Here is a 19,117-nt window from a genome sequence, read left to right as displayed (position 1 = left end):
ATGCTAAGTCACTTGCCCAAATTCACACAACTAGTAAGTGCTCAAACTGAAAAGCAAACTCAAGTCTGCCTCTAAAACCTACGAATCCTCCCACTATGCATACTTAATCTCTGGGCATTTTAACTCTATGAAAACAGTTTATTTCACACCTTATTTTTTACACTGTGACTTGAGACTGATATGGGGGAGAGGAAGAATCCAAAGATTGTCTCTCTTAATGTAAATGTCTATGAATCTTTAGACATAAATATTAGTATATCCATTTCCACAGGTCATATTTCCATGTAGAAAAGCAACATTCCTGGTTTCTCTCCTTACTGTCACATACATACTGCATAGAAAGAGCAGTGACATACCAGGTTGGTGACTTTGGCCGAAGAAACTGGGTAAGAGCTGCGACTAATTCTGAATTCTCTTTCCAAATCTTCGTATCTGAATTTTGGTCTGCTCTCCACTGACTTGTGGTATGCACACTGACCTTCCCTAAGGAGTCAGACAGACCAATCTTCTAGAAATTGTTTACCCTGTCCTTCTTTGCAACCTCTCAGAGGTCCTACTCTTTACTGTGCATTTAAGCTTTGAACATCAGGGACTAACACTGTGGTTATCAACAGAAATGTAAGGAACCCAAGTGAAGAGCAATTTAAAAGACGTGAGACTTCTATTGATATAACAAAAATGATATACCCACCACCTGCATGAAGAAAAGCTAGATTGACACAAATAGCAAAGGGCAAAAGAAATCACTAAAGAAAACCTGTATCAGGGACACTTTAGCCTTGGGAATTAGGTCAACACAGAAAGAGTTCAGAGATCTAGGGCAACTGATAGAGTAACCTACTCAGTGCTTCCCAATCTTTTTAATGTCACTGGCACACAGATAATATATGCAGAGAACTCTGGAATAAAACCACATGTTTTCTCATGATCACAGAAACAGGATCAATACCTCCACATACCTATAATCTGGCTTACCATGGCACAACAACTGGAAAGCTCTGTTCTAGATAGGCAGAGCATAGTGGTTCAAAAAGTTTTAGCTTGGGGCTTCCCTGGTGGCGCAGTGGTTGAGAGTCCGCCTGCTGATGCAGGGGACATGGGTTCGTGCCCCGGTCCGGGAGGATCCCACATGCCGCAGAGCGGCTGGGCCCGTGAGCCATGGCCGCTGAGCATGTGCGTCCGGGGCCTGTGCTCCGCGGCGGGAGAGTCCACAACGGTGAGAGGCCCACGTACCGCAAAAAAAAAAAAAAAAAAAAAAAAATTTTAGCTCCATAAACAGTAAAGAAAAAACAAAACTACTGAGAAATGAATGAGGAGAAGGACATATTTCAAATAAGACAATTTTAGATGAAATGGGAAAGTTCTAGCTTCTTTTAAAACAGTTTTAGGAAACGGGGAGAGAACTTGTTAGTTACTAGATCAGAAAAGTTGACACTGGGACCCAAAGAAATTTTTCAAAAGTAAATGAGTAATAAGGAAAGATCTCCAAAATCAGAAAAGAATGATCCTTTCAGAAATAACCAGGATTCAGGCAACAGTCAAGTGGCAGTCTTCTAAGGCTAGAGATAAAAAGTAATCAGGGAGTTGTGTTGCAGATAGGTTACTATATGAGCTGCTTATAGAAAATCTGGATAGATTTGAGGAGGAACTAGGGATTTCAGGGTAAAACATTCAAAGAATTACTGAGAGAACTTCAAAGAGACTCAGTAATCATTGATGAGGATATAGATATTGTTCACATTCTGAGGAAACAAGCTCAATAAATTTTGGGGGTTGGAACTCTAAGGAAAAGTACAAGGAACGTGAGTTTTACTAAAGAGGAGCCAGGGTGGACAATCATAGATCAAGTCCACACATGGGCTGTCTGCTGGTCTGACAGGACAGAACCCTGGTGGAATTCTGCAACACAAAAGAGGTGAAGGTGGACAATGCATGTTTGAACAATAAATTACTTGGGCATACTCCTAACTCATATTTCACTAGCTCTCATTATGAGGGCCCTATCAAGAAAATACAGAGGAACATGTTAGACAAAAACAAATTTATAGGTCAGAATACAAAGTCAAAAGAAGAAAAAGAGAAGATACTCGTCCACCAAACACAGCTGGTCCTGAATGAGGTAGAAGCTAAGAAGCAGGTTAAACTATTAAAAATTCAGCCAAGTCTTCCTTAAAGAAGAATGAAAAAAACGTCTATGTAACTGAACCTTAAAGGGCTATCCCGCCCAGAAAAAAAAAGTAGCAGAAGGAAATAGAGTCAAGTCCTAGAACTTTCAAAAGCTGAGGAAAGAGCATATCATAGAGATGATGATCTTCATTGGATGCTGGAACTCAGGTTTCAGAAGCATCAACAGCAGAGTCAGTTCAGCAATCTGATAGGGAGATTTACAAATGAAGCTAACATGAAGAGAAGAAAGAAACTACCTAGAACATGTTTTACAGGCCTAAACAATCCCATACCAATGCAATGGCAACAACCACTGGGCACAGAAATATGTTATTAGAAAGAGCTTACATTCAATGCAGCACTGAGGGCCAGAAAACTGAAGCTCGTTAAGAAAAATGTAACTTAAGAGTTTTGGTGGACAGAAAAGAAGGGCACCTGACCAGAGCTGTTAGCATCATAAACTTCTGAACATGTCAAGAAGGAAGCGGCTTTGTTCAATGCCACATTCTCAAGACAGTTTCCAACAGTAGAATTTTTTCCCTCAGATACTGTAGATTTAGCACCATAATCTCGAGAGATTTCTTCCAACGTAAGTTTATAAGTAGTTGTCTAAGACCAACTGGCCCTTAATGACAGGCATCTTGGCAGAACTAAAACCATGATGACTGCCTCCATTTATGACATTATCCAGATTTTCTGCTACAGTCTTTAGCAACAATAACTTGAGTCTGGATTGTACTAAGATCTAGGAATATTATAGCTGGACTGAAAGTTAAAGGGCTGAAGTTGTGTTTTGTTTCAAAATTTCAAAAGTAAGAGATCAATGTTAATCATGTGTCCTAATAATCCTTCAAAATCTAAAATTAGAGTATATGAAATTCAACATTTGAAGGACTGAAAGAACTACACACATACAAGTGAAAGAGAATACAGGCTTCACCTGAAGAACCTCAACTCAATTCAGGCACAGAATTCAACTCAATTCAGGCCTGTAGTGTAAAGGCTGAACAAACTCAGAAAGTCAAAAATGATTTCTTTTTTGTTAGACTGCAACGAAAGGGCAAAAGAATCTGACTTTCAAGTATAATTTGTTTGGATTTTTCCTTAAAAGATCAAGTAGATATAATTTGGAAACTTATTTTTCCCCTGAGAATTTGAGAACAAATGAGGAGGGCTATATAAAATTTTAGAAGCATCTCCTAGTTGCTAACAATATATAATTAGAATATTTTTACTTTAATTCAATCTCATTGCAGACTACGTTATTATGCCTTTTTTGGACAATAAGCCTGGCCATAATTTTAAAATAGAAAAAGAAAAGATACATCTAACTAAGAAACTAAAAGACCTGTACTCAGAAAACTAGGAAACTGATGAAAGAAACTGCAGACATAAACAAATGGAAATATATATGGTGCTCATGGATTGAAAGAATTAGTATTGTTAAAATGATCATACTACCCAAAGCAATCTACAGATTCAATGTATCTCTATAAAAATACCAAAGGCAGTTTTCACAACACTAGAACAAATAATTCTAAAATTTGTATGGAAACACAAAAGACCCTGAATACACAAAACAATCTTGAGAAAAAAGAGCAAAACCAAAAGTATCAAGCTGCCCCTAGTAACCCAGCTGGAACCGGTCTGAGGTGGCGCAGGGCCTGTGAGTTTGGTTTTAAGTGCCTGGTGGGAAAGCACATGTAAGTGCAACTCCTTTCTCGGAATGAGAAAATTATTGCTCAGAAAGGCACAACTTGTCTAAGTTTACACAGCTAGTTGGCAGATTGGCTAGGACTTGGTTTTCGTCATCAAAGTCAGTGCTCTTTAAGCTATCTAGGAGCAGACAAGATGGCCGAGTAGAAGGACCTGAGCTAGCCGTCTCTCACACAAACACCAAAATCACAACTACCTGCTGAACAACCATTGACAAAAAATGACTGAAACCAACCAGAAAAGGATACTCTAGTTCCAAAGACAAGGAAGAAGCCACAATGAGAAGGTAGGAGGGGCGTATTCGTGATCAAATCCCATACATGCTGGGTGGGGAACCCACAAACTAGAAAATAATTATACTGCAGAGGTTCTCCCACAGGAAAGAGAGTTCTGAGCCCCACATCAGGCTACCCAGTCTGGGCATCTGGCATTAGGAGGAGGAGCCCCCAGAGCATTTGCTTTGAAGGCCAGCAGGGCTTGATCACAGGAACTCCACAGGACTAGGGGAAACAGAAATGCCACTCTTGGAGGGTGAACACAAGGTCTTGTGCACACCGGGACCCAGGGGAAAAAGCAGTGACTTCACAGGAGCCTGGGACGGACCTACCTGCTGGTCTTGGAAGGTCTCCGGGAGAGGCAGGGGGCGGCTCTGGCTCACTGCAGGAACAAGGACACTGGTGGCAGAGGTACTGGTGAGTACTACTCATTGGCGTGAGCTGTCCTGGAGGCCACCATTTTGATGCAAAGACCTGGTCCCACCCAAGAGCCCTTAGGCTCCAGTGCTGGGATGCCGCAGGCCAAACCACCAACAGGGTAGGAACACAGTCCCACCCATCAGCAGACAGGCTGCTTTAAGTTTTCCTGAGCCCACAGCTGCTTCTGAACACACTGCTTAACAGAGCCCTGCTCACCATAGAGACAAGACCCAGCTCCACCCACCAGTGGGCAGGTATCAGTCCCTCCCACCTGGAAGCCTGCACAAGCCTCTTAGACCAGCCTCACCTACCAGGGGTCAGACACCAGAAGCAAGAGGAACTACAATCCTGCAGCCTGTGACACTGCAAATACAAAGTTAGATAAAATGACACAGCAGAGGAACATGTTCCAGATGAGGTAACAAGATAAAACCCCAGAAGAACAACTAAGTGAAGTGCAGACAGGCAATCTAACTGAAAAAGAATTCAGAGTAATAGTAAAGATGATCCAAGATCTTGGAAAAAGAATGGAGGCACAGACCAAGAAGATATAGGGAATGTTTAACAAGGAGCTAGAAGATTTAAAGAACAAACAGAGTTCAACAATACAGTATCTGCAATGAAAAACACACTAGAATAAATCAATAGCAGAATAAATGAGGCAGAAGGATGGATAAGTGAACTGGAAGACAGAATGGTGAAAATCACTGCTGTGGAACAGAATAATGAAAAAAGAATAAAAGAAATGAGGACAGTTTAAGAGATCTCTGGGACAACATTAAATGCACGAACATTCATATTATAGAGGTCCCATAAGGAGAGGAAAGGGCCTGAGAAAACATTTGAAAAGATAATAGCTGAAAACTTACCTAACATGGGAAAGGAAACAGTCACCCAAGTCCAGGAAGCACAGATAATGCCATACAGGATAAACCCAAGGAGGAACACACCAAGACACATTAATCAAATTGACAAAAGTTAAAGACAAAGAGAAAATATTAAAAGTATCAAGGGAAAAGCAACAAATAACATACAAGGGAATCCCTATAAGGTTATCAGTTGATTTTTTAGCAGAAACTCTGCAGGCCAGAATGGACTAACACATATATCTAAAGTGATGAAGGGAAAAAAACCTACAAGTATATTCTTATACTCTACCCAGCAAAGCTCTCGTTCAGATTCAAAAGAGAAATCAAAAGCTTTACAGACCAGCAAAAGCTAAGAGAATTCAGCAACACCAAACCTACTTTACAACAAATGCTAAAGGGATTTCTCTAGGCAGAAAAGAAAAGGCCACAACTAGAAACAAGAAAATTACAAATGGGAAAGCTCACCAGTAAAGGCAGGAAAATATACATACATAAATATGGTATCAAAACCAGCAACTGTGAGAAGAGGTGAGTACAAATATAGAATACTGGAAATGCATTTGAAATTAAGAGACCAGAAACTTAAAACAATCTTGTATATACATATGGACTGCTATATCAGAACTTCACGGTAACCACAAACCAAAAATCTATAATAGATACACACACAAAAAAGAAAAAGCAAGATAAACACAACACTAAAGACAGTCATCAAATCACAAGAGAAGAGAAAAATATAGGAAGGGAAGAAAAAAGACCTGCAAAAACAAACCCAAAACAATTAACAAAATGGCAGTAAGTATGTATCAGTAATGATCTTAAACATAAATGGATTAAATGCTCCAACCAAAAGCAAAAACAAGAACCTTATGTATGCTGTCTACAAGAGACCCACTTCAGATCTAGGGACACATACAGACTGAAAGTGAGGGGATGGACAAAGGTATTTCATACAAATGGAAATCAAAAGAAAGCTGGAGTCGCAAAATTCATATCAGACAAAATAGACTTTAAAATAAAGACTGTTACAAGAGACAAAGAAGGACATTACATAATAATCAAGGGAAAAATACAAGAAGAGAAAACAATTGTAAATACATATGCATCCAACATAGGAGCACCTCAACATAGAAGGCAAATGTTAACAGCCATAAAAGGAGAAATCAACAGTAAAACAATAAGAGTGGAGAACATTAACAGCCCACTTACATCAATAGACAGATCATCCAGACAGAAAGTCAATAAGGAAGCACAGGCCTTAAATGACACACTAAATCACATAGACTTAATTGATATTTATAGAGCATTCCATCTGAAAGTAGCAGAACACACAATCTTTTCAAGTGAACATGGAACACACTCCAGCACAGATCACATCATGAGCCATAAAGCAAGCCTCTATAAATTTGAGACTGAAATCGTATCAAGCATCTTTTCCGACCACGACACTATGAGATCGGACAACAGATACGAGAAAAAACTAAAAAAACACCAACACGTGGAGGCTAAACCATATGCTACTAAATAACCAATGGATCACTGAAGAAGTCAAAGAGGAAATCAAAAAATACCTAGAGGTGAATGAAAATGAAAACATGATGATCTGAAACCTACAGTACACAGCAAAAGCAGTTCTAAGAGTGAAGTTTATAGCAATACAATCTTACCTCAGTAAAAAAGAAACATCCCAATTAAACAACCTAACCTTACACCTAAAGCAACTAGAGAAAGAACAACAAACAAAACTCAAAGCTAGCAAAAGGAAAGAAATCATAAAGATTAGAACAGAAATAAATTAAATACAGATGAAAAAAACAATAAAAAAAGATCAATGAAACTAAAACCTAGCTCTTGGAAAAGACAAACAAAATTGATAACCTTTAGCCAGACTCATGAAGAAAAAGAGGGTCATGGCTCTAATCAATAAAATTAGAAAAAAAAAAGGAGAAGTTACAACTGACACCACAGAAATAAAAAGGAGCATAGAAGACTACTATAAGCAATTATATACCAATAAAATGGACAACTTAGAAGAAATGGACAAATTCTTAGAAAGGTACAATCTCACAAAACTGAACCAGGAAGAAATAGGAAATAGGAACAGACCAATCACAAGCACTAAAATTGAAACTGTGACATAAAAGCTTCCAACAAACAAAAGCCCAGGACCAGATGGCTTCACAGGTGAATTCTATCAACCATTTAGTGACTAGTTAACAAGTATCCTTCTGAAACTATTTCAAAAATTGCAGAGGAGGAACACTCCAAACTCATTCTATGAGGCCACCATGACCCTGATAGTAATACCAAAGATACCACAAAAAAAGAAAATTAAAGGCCGATATCACTAATGAACATGATGTAAAAATGAATGATGTAAAAATCCTCAACAAACTACTAGCAAACTGAATCCAAAAACGCATTAAAAGGATTATACACCTTGATCAAGTGGGATTTATCCCAGAGATGCAAGAACTTTTCGATCTCTGTAAATCAATCAGTGTGATACACCACATTAACAAACTGAAGATTAAAAACCATACGATCATCTCAATAGATGCAGAAAAAACTTTTATCAAAATTCAACACCCATTTATGATAAACACTCTCCAGAAAGTGGGCATAGAGGGAACCTACCTCAACATAATAAAGGCCATGTATGACAAAACCCACAGCTAACATCATACTCAATGGTGAAAAACTGAAAGCATTTCCTTTAAGATCAGGAATAAGACTAGGATGTCCACTCTAGCCACTTTTATTCTGCATAGTTTTGGAAGCCCTAGCCATGGTAATCAGAGAAGAAAAAGAAATAAAAGGAATCCAAATTGGAATAGAAGTAAAACTGTCACTGTTTGCAGATGACATGATACTATACACAGAAGATCCTAAAGATGGTACCAGAAAACTACTAGAGCTCATCAATGAATCTGGTAAAGTTGCAGGATTCAAAATTAATACACAAAAATCTGCTGCATTTCTATAAACTAATAACAAAAGATCTGAAAGAGAAATTAAGGAAACAATCCCATTTGCCATCGCATCAAAAAGAATAAATTACCTAGGAATAAACCTACCTAAGGAGGCAAAAGACCTGAACTCTGAAAACTATAAGCTGCTGATGAAAGAAATCGAAGATGAATGATACAAATAGATGGAAAGATATATCATGTTCTTGGAGTGGAAGAATCAACAATGTCAAAATGACTATACTACCCAAGGTAATCTACAGATTCAATGTAATCCCTACCAAATTACAAATGGCATTTTTTGCCGATCTAGAACAAAAAAATCTTAAAACTTGTATGGAAACAAAAGACCCCAAATACCGAAAGCAATTTTGAGAAAGAAAAACTGAGCTGGAGGAATCAGCCTCCCTGACTTTAGCTACAGTAATGAAAACAGTATGGTAATGGCACAAAGAGTGACTTGCAGATACACGGAACAGGATAGAAAGCCCAGAAATAAAACCATGCACCTACAGTCAATTAATCTATGACAAAGGAGGCAAGAATATACAATGGAGAAAAAACAGTCTCCTCAATAAGTGGTGCTGGGAAAACTGCACAGCTATATATAAAAGAATGAAATTAGAGCATTTGCTAACACCATACAGAAAAATAAACTCAAAATGGATTAAAGACCTAAATGTAAGACCAGATACTATAAAACTCTTAGAGGGAAACATAAGCAGAACACCCTTTGACATAAATCACAGCAATATTTTTTGGATCCATTTCCTAGAGTAATGAAAGTTAAAAACAAAAATAAACAAATGGAACCTAATTAAATTTAAAAGCCTTTGCATAGCAAAGGAAACCATAAACAAAATGACAAGACAACCAACAGAATGGAAAAAAATATTTGTAAAAGATGCAACCAACCAGAGATTAATCTCCAAAATACAGAGACAGCTCATGCAGCTCACTATCAAAATTAATAATAATAACCCCATCAAAAAAATGGGCAGATCTAAATAGACATTTCTCCAAAGACAACATACAGATGACCAACACACACAAGAAAAGATGCTCAACATTGCTAATTATTAGAGAAATGTAAGTCAAAACTACAATGAGGTATCACCTCACACTGGTCAGAATGGCCATCATCAAACAGTCTACAAACAACAAATGCTGGAGAGGGCATGAAGAAGAGGGAACCCTCCTATGTTGTTGGTGGGAATATAAAGTGGTACAGACACTATGGAGAACAGTATGAAGGTTCCTTAAAAAACTAAAAATAGAGCTATCATATGATCCAGCAACCCTACTCCTGGGCATATATCCGGAGAAAACCATACTTCAAAAAGATACATGCGCCCCAGTGTTCAATGCAGCACTATTTACAATAGCCAAGACATGGAAGCAACCTAAATATCCACTGACAGATGAATGGATAAAGAACATGTGGTACATATATACAATGGAGTACTACTACTCAGCCATAAAAAATACTGAAATAATGCCATCTGCAACAACATGGATGGAGTAGAGATTATCATACTAAGTGAAGTAAGTCAGACAAAGACAAGTATCATACAATATCACTTATATGTAGAATCTAAAAAAATGATACAAATGAACTTTAAAAAACAGAAACAGGCTCACAGAAATAGGTAACAAACTTATGGCTATCAAAGGGGAAAGGTGGAGGGGAAGGGATAAATTAGGAGGTTGTGATTAACATATACACACTACTATACATATAATAGATAATCAACAAGGACCTACTGTATAGCCCAGGGAACTCTAACCAATACTCTGTAATAACCTATATGGGAAAAGAATCTGAAAAAGAATAGATATATGTAAAAAAATTGTTAGCTAAAACCAAGGGTATGATGCTTCCTCATTTCAAACTATACAACTACAAAGCTATGGAAATCAAGAGTATAGTACCAGCACAAAAACAGACAGGTAGATAAATGGAACAGAACAGAGAGCCCAGAAATAAGCCCACACTTATATGCTCAATTAATGTATAACAAAGGAGGCAAGAATATACAATAGGGAAAAGAAAGCCTCTTCAGTAAATGGTGTTGGGAAAACTGGACAGCTACATGCAAAAGAATTAAATCAAACCACTTTCCTACATCATATACGAAAATAAACTTAAAATGTATTAATGACTACCTGAAACCATGAAACTCTTAGAAGAAAACATAGGCAGTAGGCTTTTTGGCTTCAATCTTAGCAACAATTTTTTGGATATGTCTCCTCAGACAAAGGAAACAAAAGCAAAAATAAACAAAAGGGACTACATCAAACTAAAAAGCTTCTGCAGAGTAAAGGAAACTATTATCAAAATGAAAAGGCAACCTATTAAATGGGAGAAGGTATCTGCAAATGATATGTCTGATAAGGGGTTAATATACAAAATATACAAAGAACTCATATAATTCAATATATATAAATTAAAAAAATCCTAATTAAGAAAATGGGCATAGGAGCTGAATAGAGACTTTTCTCAGAAGACATACAGATGGCCAACAGGCACATGAAAAGATGCTCAACATCACTAATCATCAGGGAAATGCAAATCAAAACCACAATGATATATCACCTCACACCTGTCAGAATGGCTATTATCAAAAAGACAACAAAGCAACACCCAGCTCTACCCACCACCAGTCCCTCCCAGCAGGAAGCTTGCAACAGCCTCTTAGATAGCCTCAGCCACCAGAGGGCAGACAGCAGAAGCAAGAAGAATTACAATCTTCCAGCCTGTGGAACGAAAACCACATTCACAGAAAGACAGACAAAATGAAAAGGCAGAGGACTATGTACCAGATGAAGGAACAAGATAAAACCTCAGAAAAACAACTAAATGAAGTGGAGATAGGCAACCTTCCAGAAAAAGAATAGAGAATAATGATAGTGAAGATGATCCAGGACCTCAGAAAAAGAATGGAGGCAAAGATTGAGAAGATGCAAGAAATGTTTAACAAAGACCTAGAAGAATTAAAGAACAAACAGAGATGAAGAACACAATGACTGAAATGAAAAATACACTAGAAGGAATCAATAGCAGAACAACTGAGGCAGAAGAACGGATAAGTGACGTGGAAACAGAATGGTGGAATTCACTGCCGCGGAACAGAATAAAGAAGAAGGAATGAAAAGAAATGAAGACAGCCTAAGAGACCTCTGGGACAACATTAAATGCAACAACATTCGCATTATAGGGGTCCCAGAAGGAGAAGAGACCTAGAAAGGACCCGAGAAAATATCTGAAGAGATTATAGTTGAAAACTTCCCTAACATGGGAAAGGAAATAGCCACCCAAGTCCAGGAAGCACAGAGAGTCCCAGGCAGGATAAACACAAGGAGAAACACACTGAGACACATAGTAATCAAATTGACAAAAATTAAAGACGAAGTAAAGTTATTAAAAGCAACTAGGAAAAAACGACAAATAACATAAAAGGGAACTCCCATAAGGTTAACAGCTCATTTCTCAGCAGAAGCTCTACAAGCCAGAAGGGAGTGGCAGGACATATTTAAAGTGATGAAAGGGAAGAACCTACAACCAAGATTAGTCTACCCAGCAACGATCTCATTCAGATTCAGTGGAGAAATCAAAAGCTTTACCGACAAGCAAAAGCTAAGAGAATTCAGCACCACCAAACCACCTCTACAACAAATGCTAAAGGAACTTCTCTAAGTGGGAAACACAAGAAAAGAACCTACAAAAACAAACCCAAAACAATTAAGAAAATGGTAATAGGAACATACATATCGATAATTACCTTAAATGGAAATGGATTAAATGCTCCAACCAAAAGACTCAGGCTTGCTGAATGGATACAAAAACAAGATCCATCTATATGCTGTCTACAAAAGACCCACTTTAGACCTAGGGACACATACAGACTGAAAGTGAGGGGATGGAAAAAGATATTCCATGCAAATGGAAATCAAAAGAAAGCTGGAGTAGCAATACTCGTATCAGATAAAATAGACTTTAAAATAAAGAATGTTACAAGAGACAAGGAAGGACATTACATAATGATCAAGGGATCGATCCAAGAAGAACGTATAACAATTAATAAATATATATGCACCCAACATAGGAGCACCTCAATACATAAGGCAAATGCTAAGAACTATAAAAGAAGAAATCGACAGTAACACAATAATAGTGGGGGACTTTAACACGTCACTTACACCAATGGACAGATCATCCAGACAGAAAATTAATAAGGAAACACAAGCTTAAATGACACAATAGACCAGATAGATTTAATTGATATTATAGGACATTCCATCTGAAAACAGCAGATTAGATTTTCTTCTCAAGTGCACACGGAACATTCTCCAGGATAGATCACATGTTGGGTCACAAATCAAGCCTCAGTAAATTTAAGAAAATTGAAATCATATCAAGCATCTTTTCTGACCACAACACTATGAGATTAGAAATAAACTACAGGGAAAAAAATGTAAAAAACACAAACATATGGAGGCTAAACAAACAAGAAAGACAGCAAACAACAAGCGTTGGTGAAAATGTGGAGAAAAGGGAACCCTCATGCATTCTTGGTGGTAATGTAAATTGGTGCAGTCACTATGCCAAACAGTATGGAGGCTGTCAAAAAGTTAAAAACAGAACTACCATATATGATCCAGCAATTCCACTTCTGGATACTTATCCAAAGAAAACAAAAACACTAATTCAAAAAGATATATGCACCGTTAAGTTCACTGCAGCATTATTCACAATAGCTAAGATACAGATGCAACCTAAGTGCCCACTGATAGATAAATGCATAAAGATGTGTGTGTCTGTGTGTGTGTATGTGAGTGTGTATATACTCATTCCATGTAATATTATTCAGCCATAAAAAAAGAATGAAACCTTGCCATTTGTGACAACATGGATAGACCTAGAGGGTATTATGCTAAGTGAAATAAGTCAGACAGAGGAAGACAAATATTGTATCATTTCACTCACATATGGAATCTAAAAAACAAATGAACAAACATAAAACAGAACAGAGTCATAGATACAGAGAACAAACAGATGGTTGCCAGTAGGAAAGTGGATGGTGGCGGGGGATGAGTGAAGTAGGTGAGGGAAATTAAGAGGTAGAAACTTCTAGTTACAAAATAAGTGAGTCACAGGGATGTACAGCATGGGGAATATAGTCAATAATAATCAAATATCTTTGTATGATAAAGGTGGTCAAAAGGTACAAACTTCCAGTCATAAGATAAATAAGTACTGAAATGATTAACACAATTAACACTGCTGTATGTTATATGTGAAATTTGTAAGAATAAATTCTAAGAGTTCTCATCATAAGGAATAAATATTTTTTTCTTATATTTTGTATCTATATGAGATGATGGATGTTCACTAAACTTATTGTGGTAATCATTTTATGATGTATGTAAGTCAAATAATTATGCTGTATACTTCAAACTTACACAGTGCTGTTATGTCAATTATATCTCAATAAAACTGGAAGAAGAACAAATAAGAACAAAAATAGATAAAAAGAGAAGGAAAGAATTTTCAGCCTTGGATTTTTGCCTGTATTCTAGGTGTTAATTTACATAATGCATCTTGTAGAATCATATCAAAACCTGCGGTGGCAAATCCTAAATGGTCCACCAATGTTTCAGGAAGATGCACAAAGGAACCAATGTTTGGTGTTAGGAGAGTGGCCTCAGAAGAGTGGGAGTAGGACCACCCTGAAAGTGTGTGAACTTCTTCCCTTAAGGAGGTCTGCCCATATATTTTAAATGACCAGAGTCTTAGTGGTTCAACCAAATGGGCACAAAATAAAAAGCCCCAGGGAATGTTAAGAAGAAACTTTACATGGAAGGAATCACGAATGTCCTCACGATTCCATGTAAAAAGATTTCATCACAATTATTACTCCTGGCATGTTTCCCTACCACTGACCCATCTTCTTCATGGAATATGACTTCATGGAATAAGAACTGATGTGGGGTTAGCTTTTTCAGAGATCACTTCTTAGATATCTCTCACTAGATTGACCTTATATTGGACATCTAAAGCTACCCAACATTTGCGGCCATAAATTCCAAAGAGTTTGTCAAAAATACAGATAACATTTGGGTTTCCACACACTTATCTCAGATTCTTATTTCTCTGTTGACACTGAATACATAAGAAAAAAAAAATGAGTGTTATTTATCGATCTCCTAATTTATCTCCATCACTAAATTTCACAATAACTTACGTCTCCTCTTCAGCTTTCATTTGGAAGGCATCTTCTAACCAATCTAATAATTTGTGTGTAAACTCACTCACGTCTTGCTGTGGGGGGAAAAAAAAAGTCTTGTTGATATTCGAGCCTACCAATGAAAACACTAAATACTGCAACATAAAACTTACAGCCAGTCTTTTCAAATGTATAATTAACTGACTCCTCGCAACGGTATCATCTGAAATGTTTCACATCAAATGCAAGAAATATTTATAACTTAACCAGAGCATAAAATCATTATTTGAGAAAAACAAGCATTATATTCATAATCATGTAACTGGGTTTCACCTTAGGAGGGAAAAAAATATGTGTGTGTGTGTGTGTGTGTGTGTGTGTGTGTGTATATAAATTCAAACTTATCAATGAGATTTTTAAAAAGTTATTACCTCCCCACAAAGAGCTCTCTAATGAATCTTTATAAAATTAAGGACCCACATTACCAAAGAGTTCTTCATTATATAAAGATTTATTACTGGTTTCTGTCTTAGAAGGAATATGTGTTTTTAAACAATTCATTTTTTCAATTCAACTGTTAATGCACAGCTTTTTAAGCCATATCCGATTTTACTAAGGTATCTGTTAATTTGGATAGGTTGAGCCTAATTAATCACTGACTCCTCAACTATCAAGTCTACCACCTCATGAACTTCGAACTGATTCTCCAATCAGAACCAGCACAACCTTCACCTTTTGCCATCCCTTCGTCCTAGATCACCTGACATAGATATACAGGAATAAGCAGTGGCAGTTGTACTTGTCAACTACCATAAAATTCTTTCAACACTCCAACCTGGAGCATAGCAAACAGGTTTGTATAGAACCTGCATGGGGAGTAGAGTGGGCTGGGGTGGGCTGGGGGGATAAAGCAACCCTACTATGACTTCCCAAAGACAGATAAATAAGTGTAAGCAATTTGCCTTTATCAAAATAGTCCCAAATATAAAACAAACTTACTATTATACATTTTCACAGCTAGAAGTTTTTTGAAAAGCATCTGGGCCAACCTATTTACCTTTAAAATGTTGAAACTAAGGTCTAGGAAGCTTAAATAAATTGCTCCAAAGCCATATAAAGACAACTAAACTTATTAACATATAAAGACAACTTCCTTAACAGGAAGGATTCTCCTTGAGAGCCACCGGAGGGAGCACGGCCCTGCCAACACCTTTATTTTGAACTTCTGGCTTCTAGAACTATAAGAGAATCATTTTCTATTGTCTTGAAATCACTTGGATTGTGGTAATTTGTTACAGCTGTCCTAGCACACTAATATAAGACTTTAAAATGACTTTCCATACTTTTCTATAACATTACTTACCCTGCAAGGTTATATCTGACAAGAAACAAAAAGGTTTTCTACTTATCCAATACTCTTTAGAAGAAATTGTTAGGGGGGAGAAAAACAACAAATATAAGCAAATTCTGATATGACCACCCTTTTTGTTCATTTATCTTTGCCATAAAAAGTGAATTTTTAAAAAAAAGCACAGGGAAGGCAGTGGCAAAATCAGACATCTTTCAGCTCTCCACACATCCACGTAACAGATATATATCCAAGTACTACAACACCTACACTGCAAACGTAGCATATTTTTAAAATCTCAAGTATCGTCTTTATTTTTTGCCCATTATGTCACTGTCATCTTTTCCAACACTGTTGCTATTATTCTCTGTTACTTTCTTTCCTTCTCTTCCACTTTCCTTCTTTAATTTCTCTGACTTCTCACATTATATGTGAAAATGTTGGTTTGTTTACAGACATTTTCTATTTTTATAGGAAAATTCCCAATATTCTTTCTAAAAAATTGATAAAAAGCAACCAAACAGCACTACATAAAGATTGGGAAATAAAAGAGCAATAAAAGAAAAATAAAATAACAAAGTTAATGTCATTCAGAAACCTTTTCTGAGTAATTACGGAAAACTACTTTCTGCCAGCAAAAAGAGGCATATCAAAAGCGTGTATACTATACTGACACTGGGTTATCACACCTTGGTGAAGATTTTTAATTAAAAATTTGTGAACATTCTGAATTTTACCTACTGCTTTCATTTAGTAATTTTAATTATAATATAAATTACAGCTTCATTTATCATATACTTTCAAGATTATCACTACTTCTTAATTTAAAAGTAAATCTTCCAAATAAACAATGTTTTAAGTGGCTCCAGCTTATTTGTATAAAGATAAATGACAACATCTTTGTCATTTATCTTTGAAAAAAATGCTTAAGAAAAGATCAGATTAAATAAAAAAGTTAATAAACTAGTAAGCACAACAAAGCTACCTGCTGGGAGTCATTTGATTTGAAAGCATCCTTAAGAATTTCAACTGCTCTTGATGGATCAACATATTTCCTTTTAGTACCAACAAGAAGTGCAAATAGATACCGAAGCTCACGCATAAAAGGCAAATTCCGATGCTCCTATTGAAAAAAAAGAAAAAATCCTTAAGTGAAGATTAAAATCTTTACTGGTAAAGAGATACTCATTTTAAAATTAACCAAAAATTTGACTAATATAGATTAGGGATGAATCTAGCACTCCTATTATCATAAAAAAAGAAGAGTGATCTTGTCATCTAGGAGACTGAAAGAAGGAGTCAAACATGGAAAGAGCAGAGGACCTAGACTAAGCTCACAATTTTAGAATAAATGCCACATATTCACAGTAAATCATGTCATTACCCAGCCAAGAATATCCTCATTTAAGTTTGTTTATTACAATCCTTTCCATTCAGCAAAGCCCAGCTGCTGCTGAGGACAGCAATAACAAGAGCCAATATTCAATGAGTGCTAACCACGTGCCAGGCACTACTTAAGTACTTTATGCTCAATAAACCCATTTAAGCAAAAATCCCCCTCCTCCATGAAGCCTTCCCAGGCCCCTCCAAGTCAATGATCTCTTCAAACTCCACATCTACTGAAATTAATGTTTTTCATTCAGTAATGAATCACTACTGCCACTGTTATGTGAAAATCCTAATTATCAGACACATTAGTCTAATAAGTAATTAGACTAGATCCTAATATTAGACTAATGTATCATCATTCTAGTGTTCCTTTGAAAACTCACTATTGTTTTTCTTCTTCCATAAGGAACAAAAACAACCCAATATTATCAATCACAAACAATTTATTTTAAAATAAGAAGAAAACTTTTTATAAGAATGTAATTCACATGTCTTAGTGAAATACATTATGGTAACAAATCAGACAGGCAGTTCTTACTATGGTTAGCTCCTGAAATAACAATTTTAACAGATAAAGCTTACATATACTATTTAAATATTAGAAAAATTTTCCAAGTTTGCATAGTTTTGTAGCAGTGTGTCTGTGTGTGTACAGTTGTTACCCAGAATAATATAATCAATTAATAAAGAAACAGTTGCTCCCACAATACATTAAAGAGCAGTCCTAAGAAATAGGTGTAAAGGAATAAAATTGATTCCAAATATTTATTTGATCTAAAAACTACATACCCATTACAGCAATCAGAAAGTACATAAAGTCTAACATAAAAACGCTAAGTTATAGAAAACATGGATTTTATTTAAGCATAACAAATTCCATCATTGATGATAAAGATGAAATGCAAAAGTTTTAAATGAGATAAAAAATTAATCCATGATTTTTCTGTGGTACTTACTATTCCCCAACAAGTGTCCTATATAAATAGGTTTCAAGAGTGTAAATGTTAAAAATTTTAATCCATAAAATAATTTTCAGAAATCTCCTTGATTTCTTGTGATCAATTTCTTCATTTATCACTGTACCTAAGGCAAGGCAGTTTTTTGAGACATTCCTTGCCAAGTGACAAGAATGAAATAAATGACTTTTGAAATCAAGTGAAATTCTGCTGAGATGCACATGTGAAAAGTTAAATACTTTAATAAAACATTTTTTGCTCTCAGCCAATTCCTGTGGCTAGAACATCTTGAATTTCAAAAGGCAAAATGAGTGGTTGCTGTTAAGACTAGCCACTGCATAAATTATGAAAATACCACCACATCTAGAAATTATTCAAACACAATTCTTTATCTTTTTTAAAACAGATTTATCAAGATATAACTGATGTACAATATACTGTACATTAGAAAGTGTACAATTTTACAAGCTTCACATATGTATACATCCATGAATGTATCACCACAATCAATAACATACCTGTCCATCACCCCAAAACTTTCTTCATCCCTCACTCCCCTCCCTAATCATTCCCAGGTGACCATGGTTACTTTACACTTTCTAGAAATTTATATAAATCATATCATATTCTATGTACTCATTTTAGTCAATGGTTTCCTGCAATCGGCATAATTATTTTGAACTTCATCCATATGTTTATGTACATTAATAGTTAATTCCACTTTATTGCTGAGTGGGATTCCATTGTGCGGACAGACCACAACTTATTTATCCATTAACCTG

General features: G+C 36.2%; 1 protein-coding gene across 2 annotated transcripts in view; it reads right to left on the bottom strand.

Annotated features, from left to right (window-relative positions):
- Window positions 1-19,117, bottom strand: part of USP25 (ubiquitin specific peptidase 25) — a 138,968-nt gene that overhangs the window by 63,217 nt on the left and 56,634 nt on the right. For both annotated transcript variants that reach the window (XM_067739229.1, XM_067739230.1), the window contains exons 7-8: window positions 16,976-17,113; window positions 14,661-14,737 (exon numbers count right to left, since the gene is read on the bottom strand). In XM_067739229.1, coding sequence (XP_067595330.1) covers window positions 14,661-14,737; window positions 16,976-17,113 — 215 coding nt within the window. The remainder of the gene's footprint in view (window positions 1-14,660; window positions 14,738-16,975; window positions 17,114-19,117) is intronic.

This window comes from Pseudorca crassidens, chromosome 5 (genome assembly GCF_039906515.1).
Source record: "Pseudorca crassidens isolate mPseCra1 chromosome 5, mPseCra1.hap1, whole genome shotgun sequence".
In the NCBI taxonomy this organism is placed as follows: Eukaryota; Metazoa; Chordata; class Mammalia; order Artiodactyla; family Delphinidae; genus Pseudorca; species Pseudorca crassidens.
Note: the sequence above shows the minus strand (reverse complement) of the source record. Positions and strands in the feature narration are given on the sequence as shown.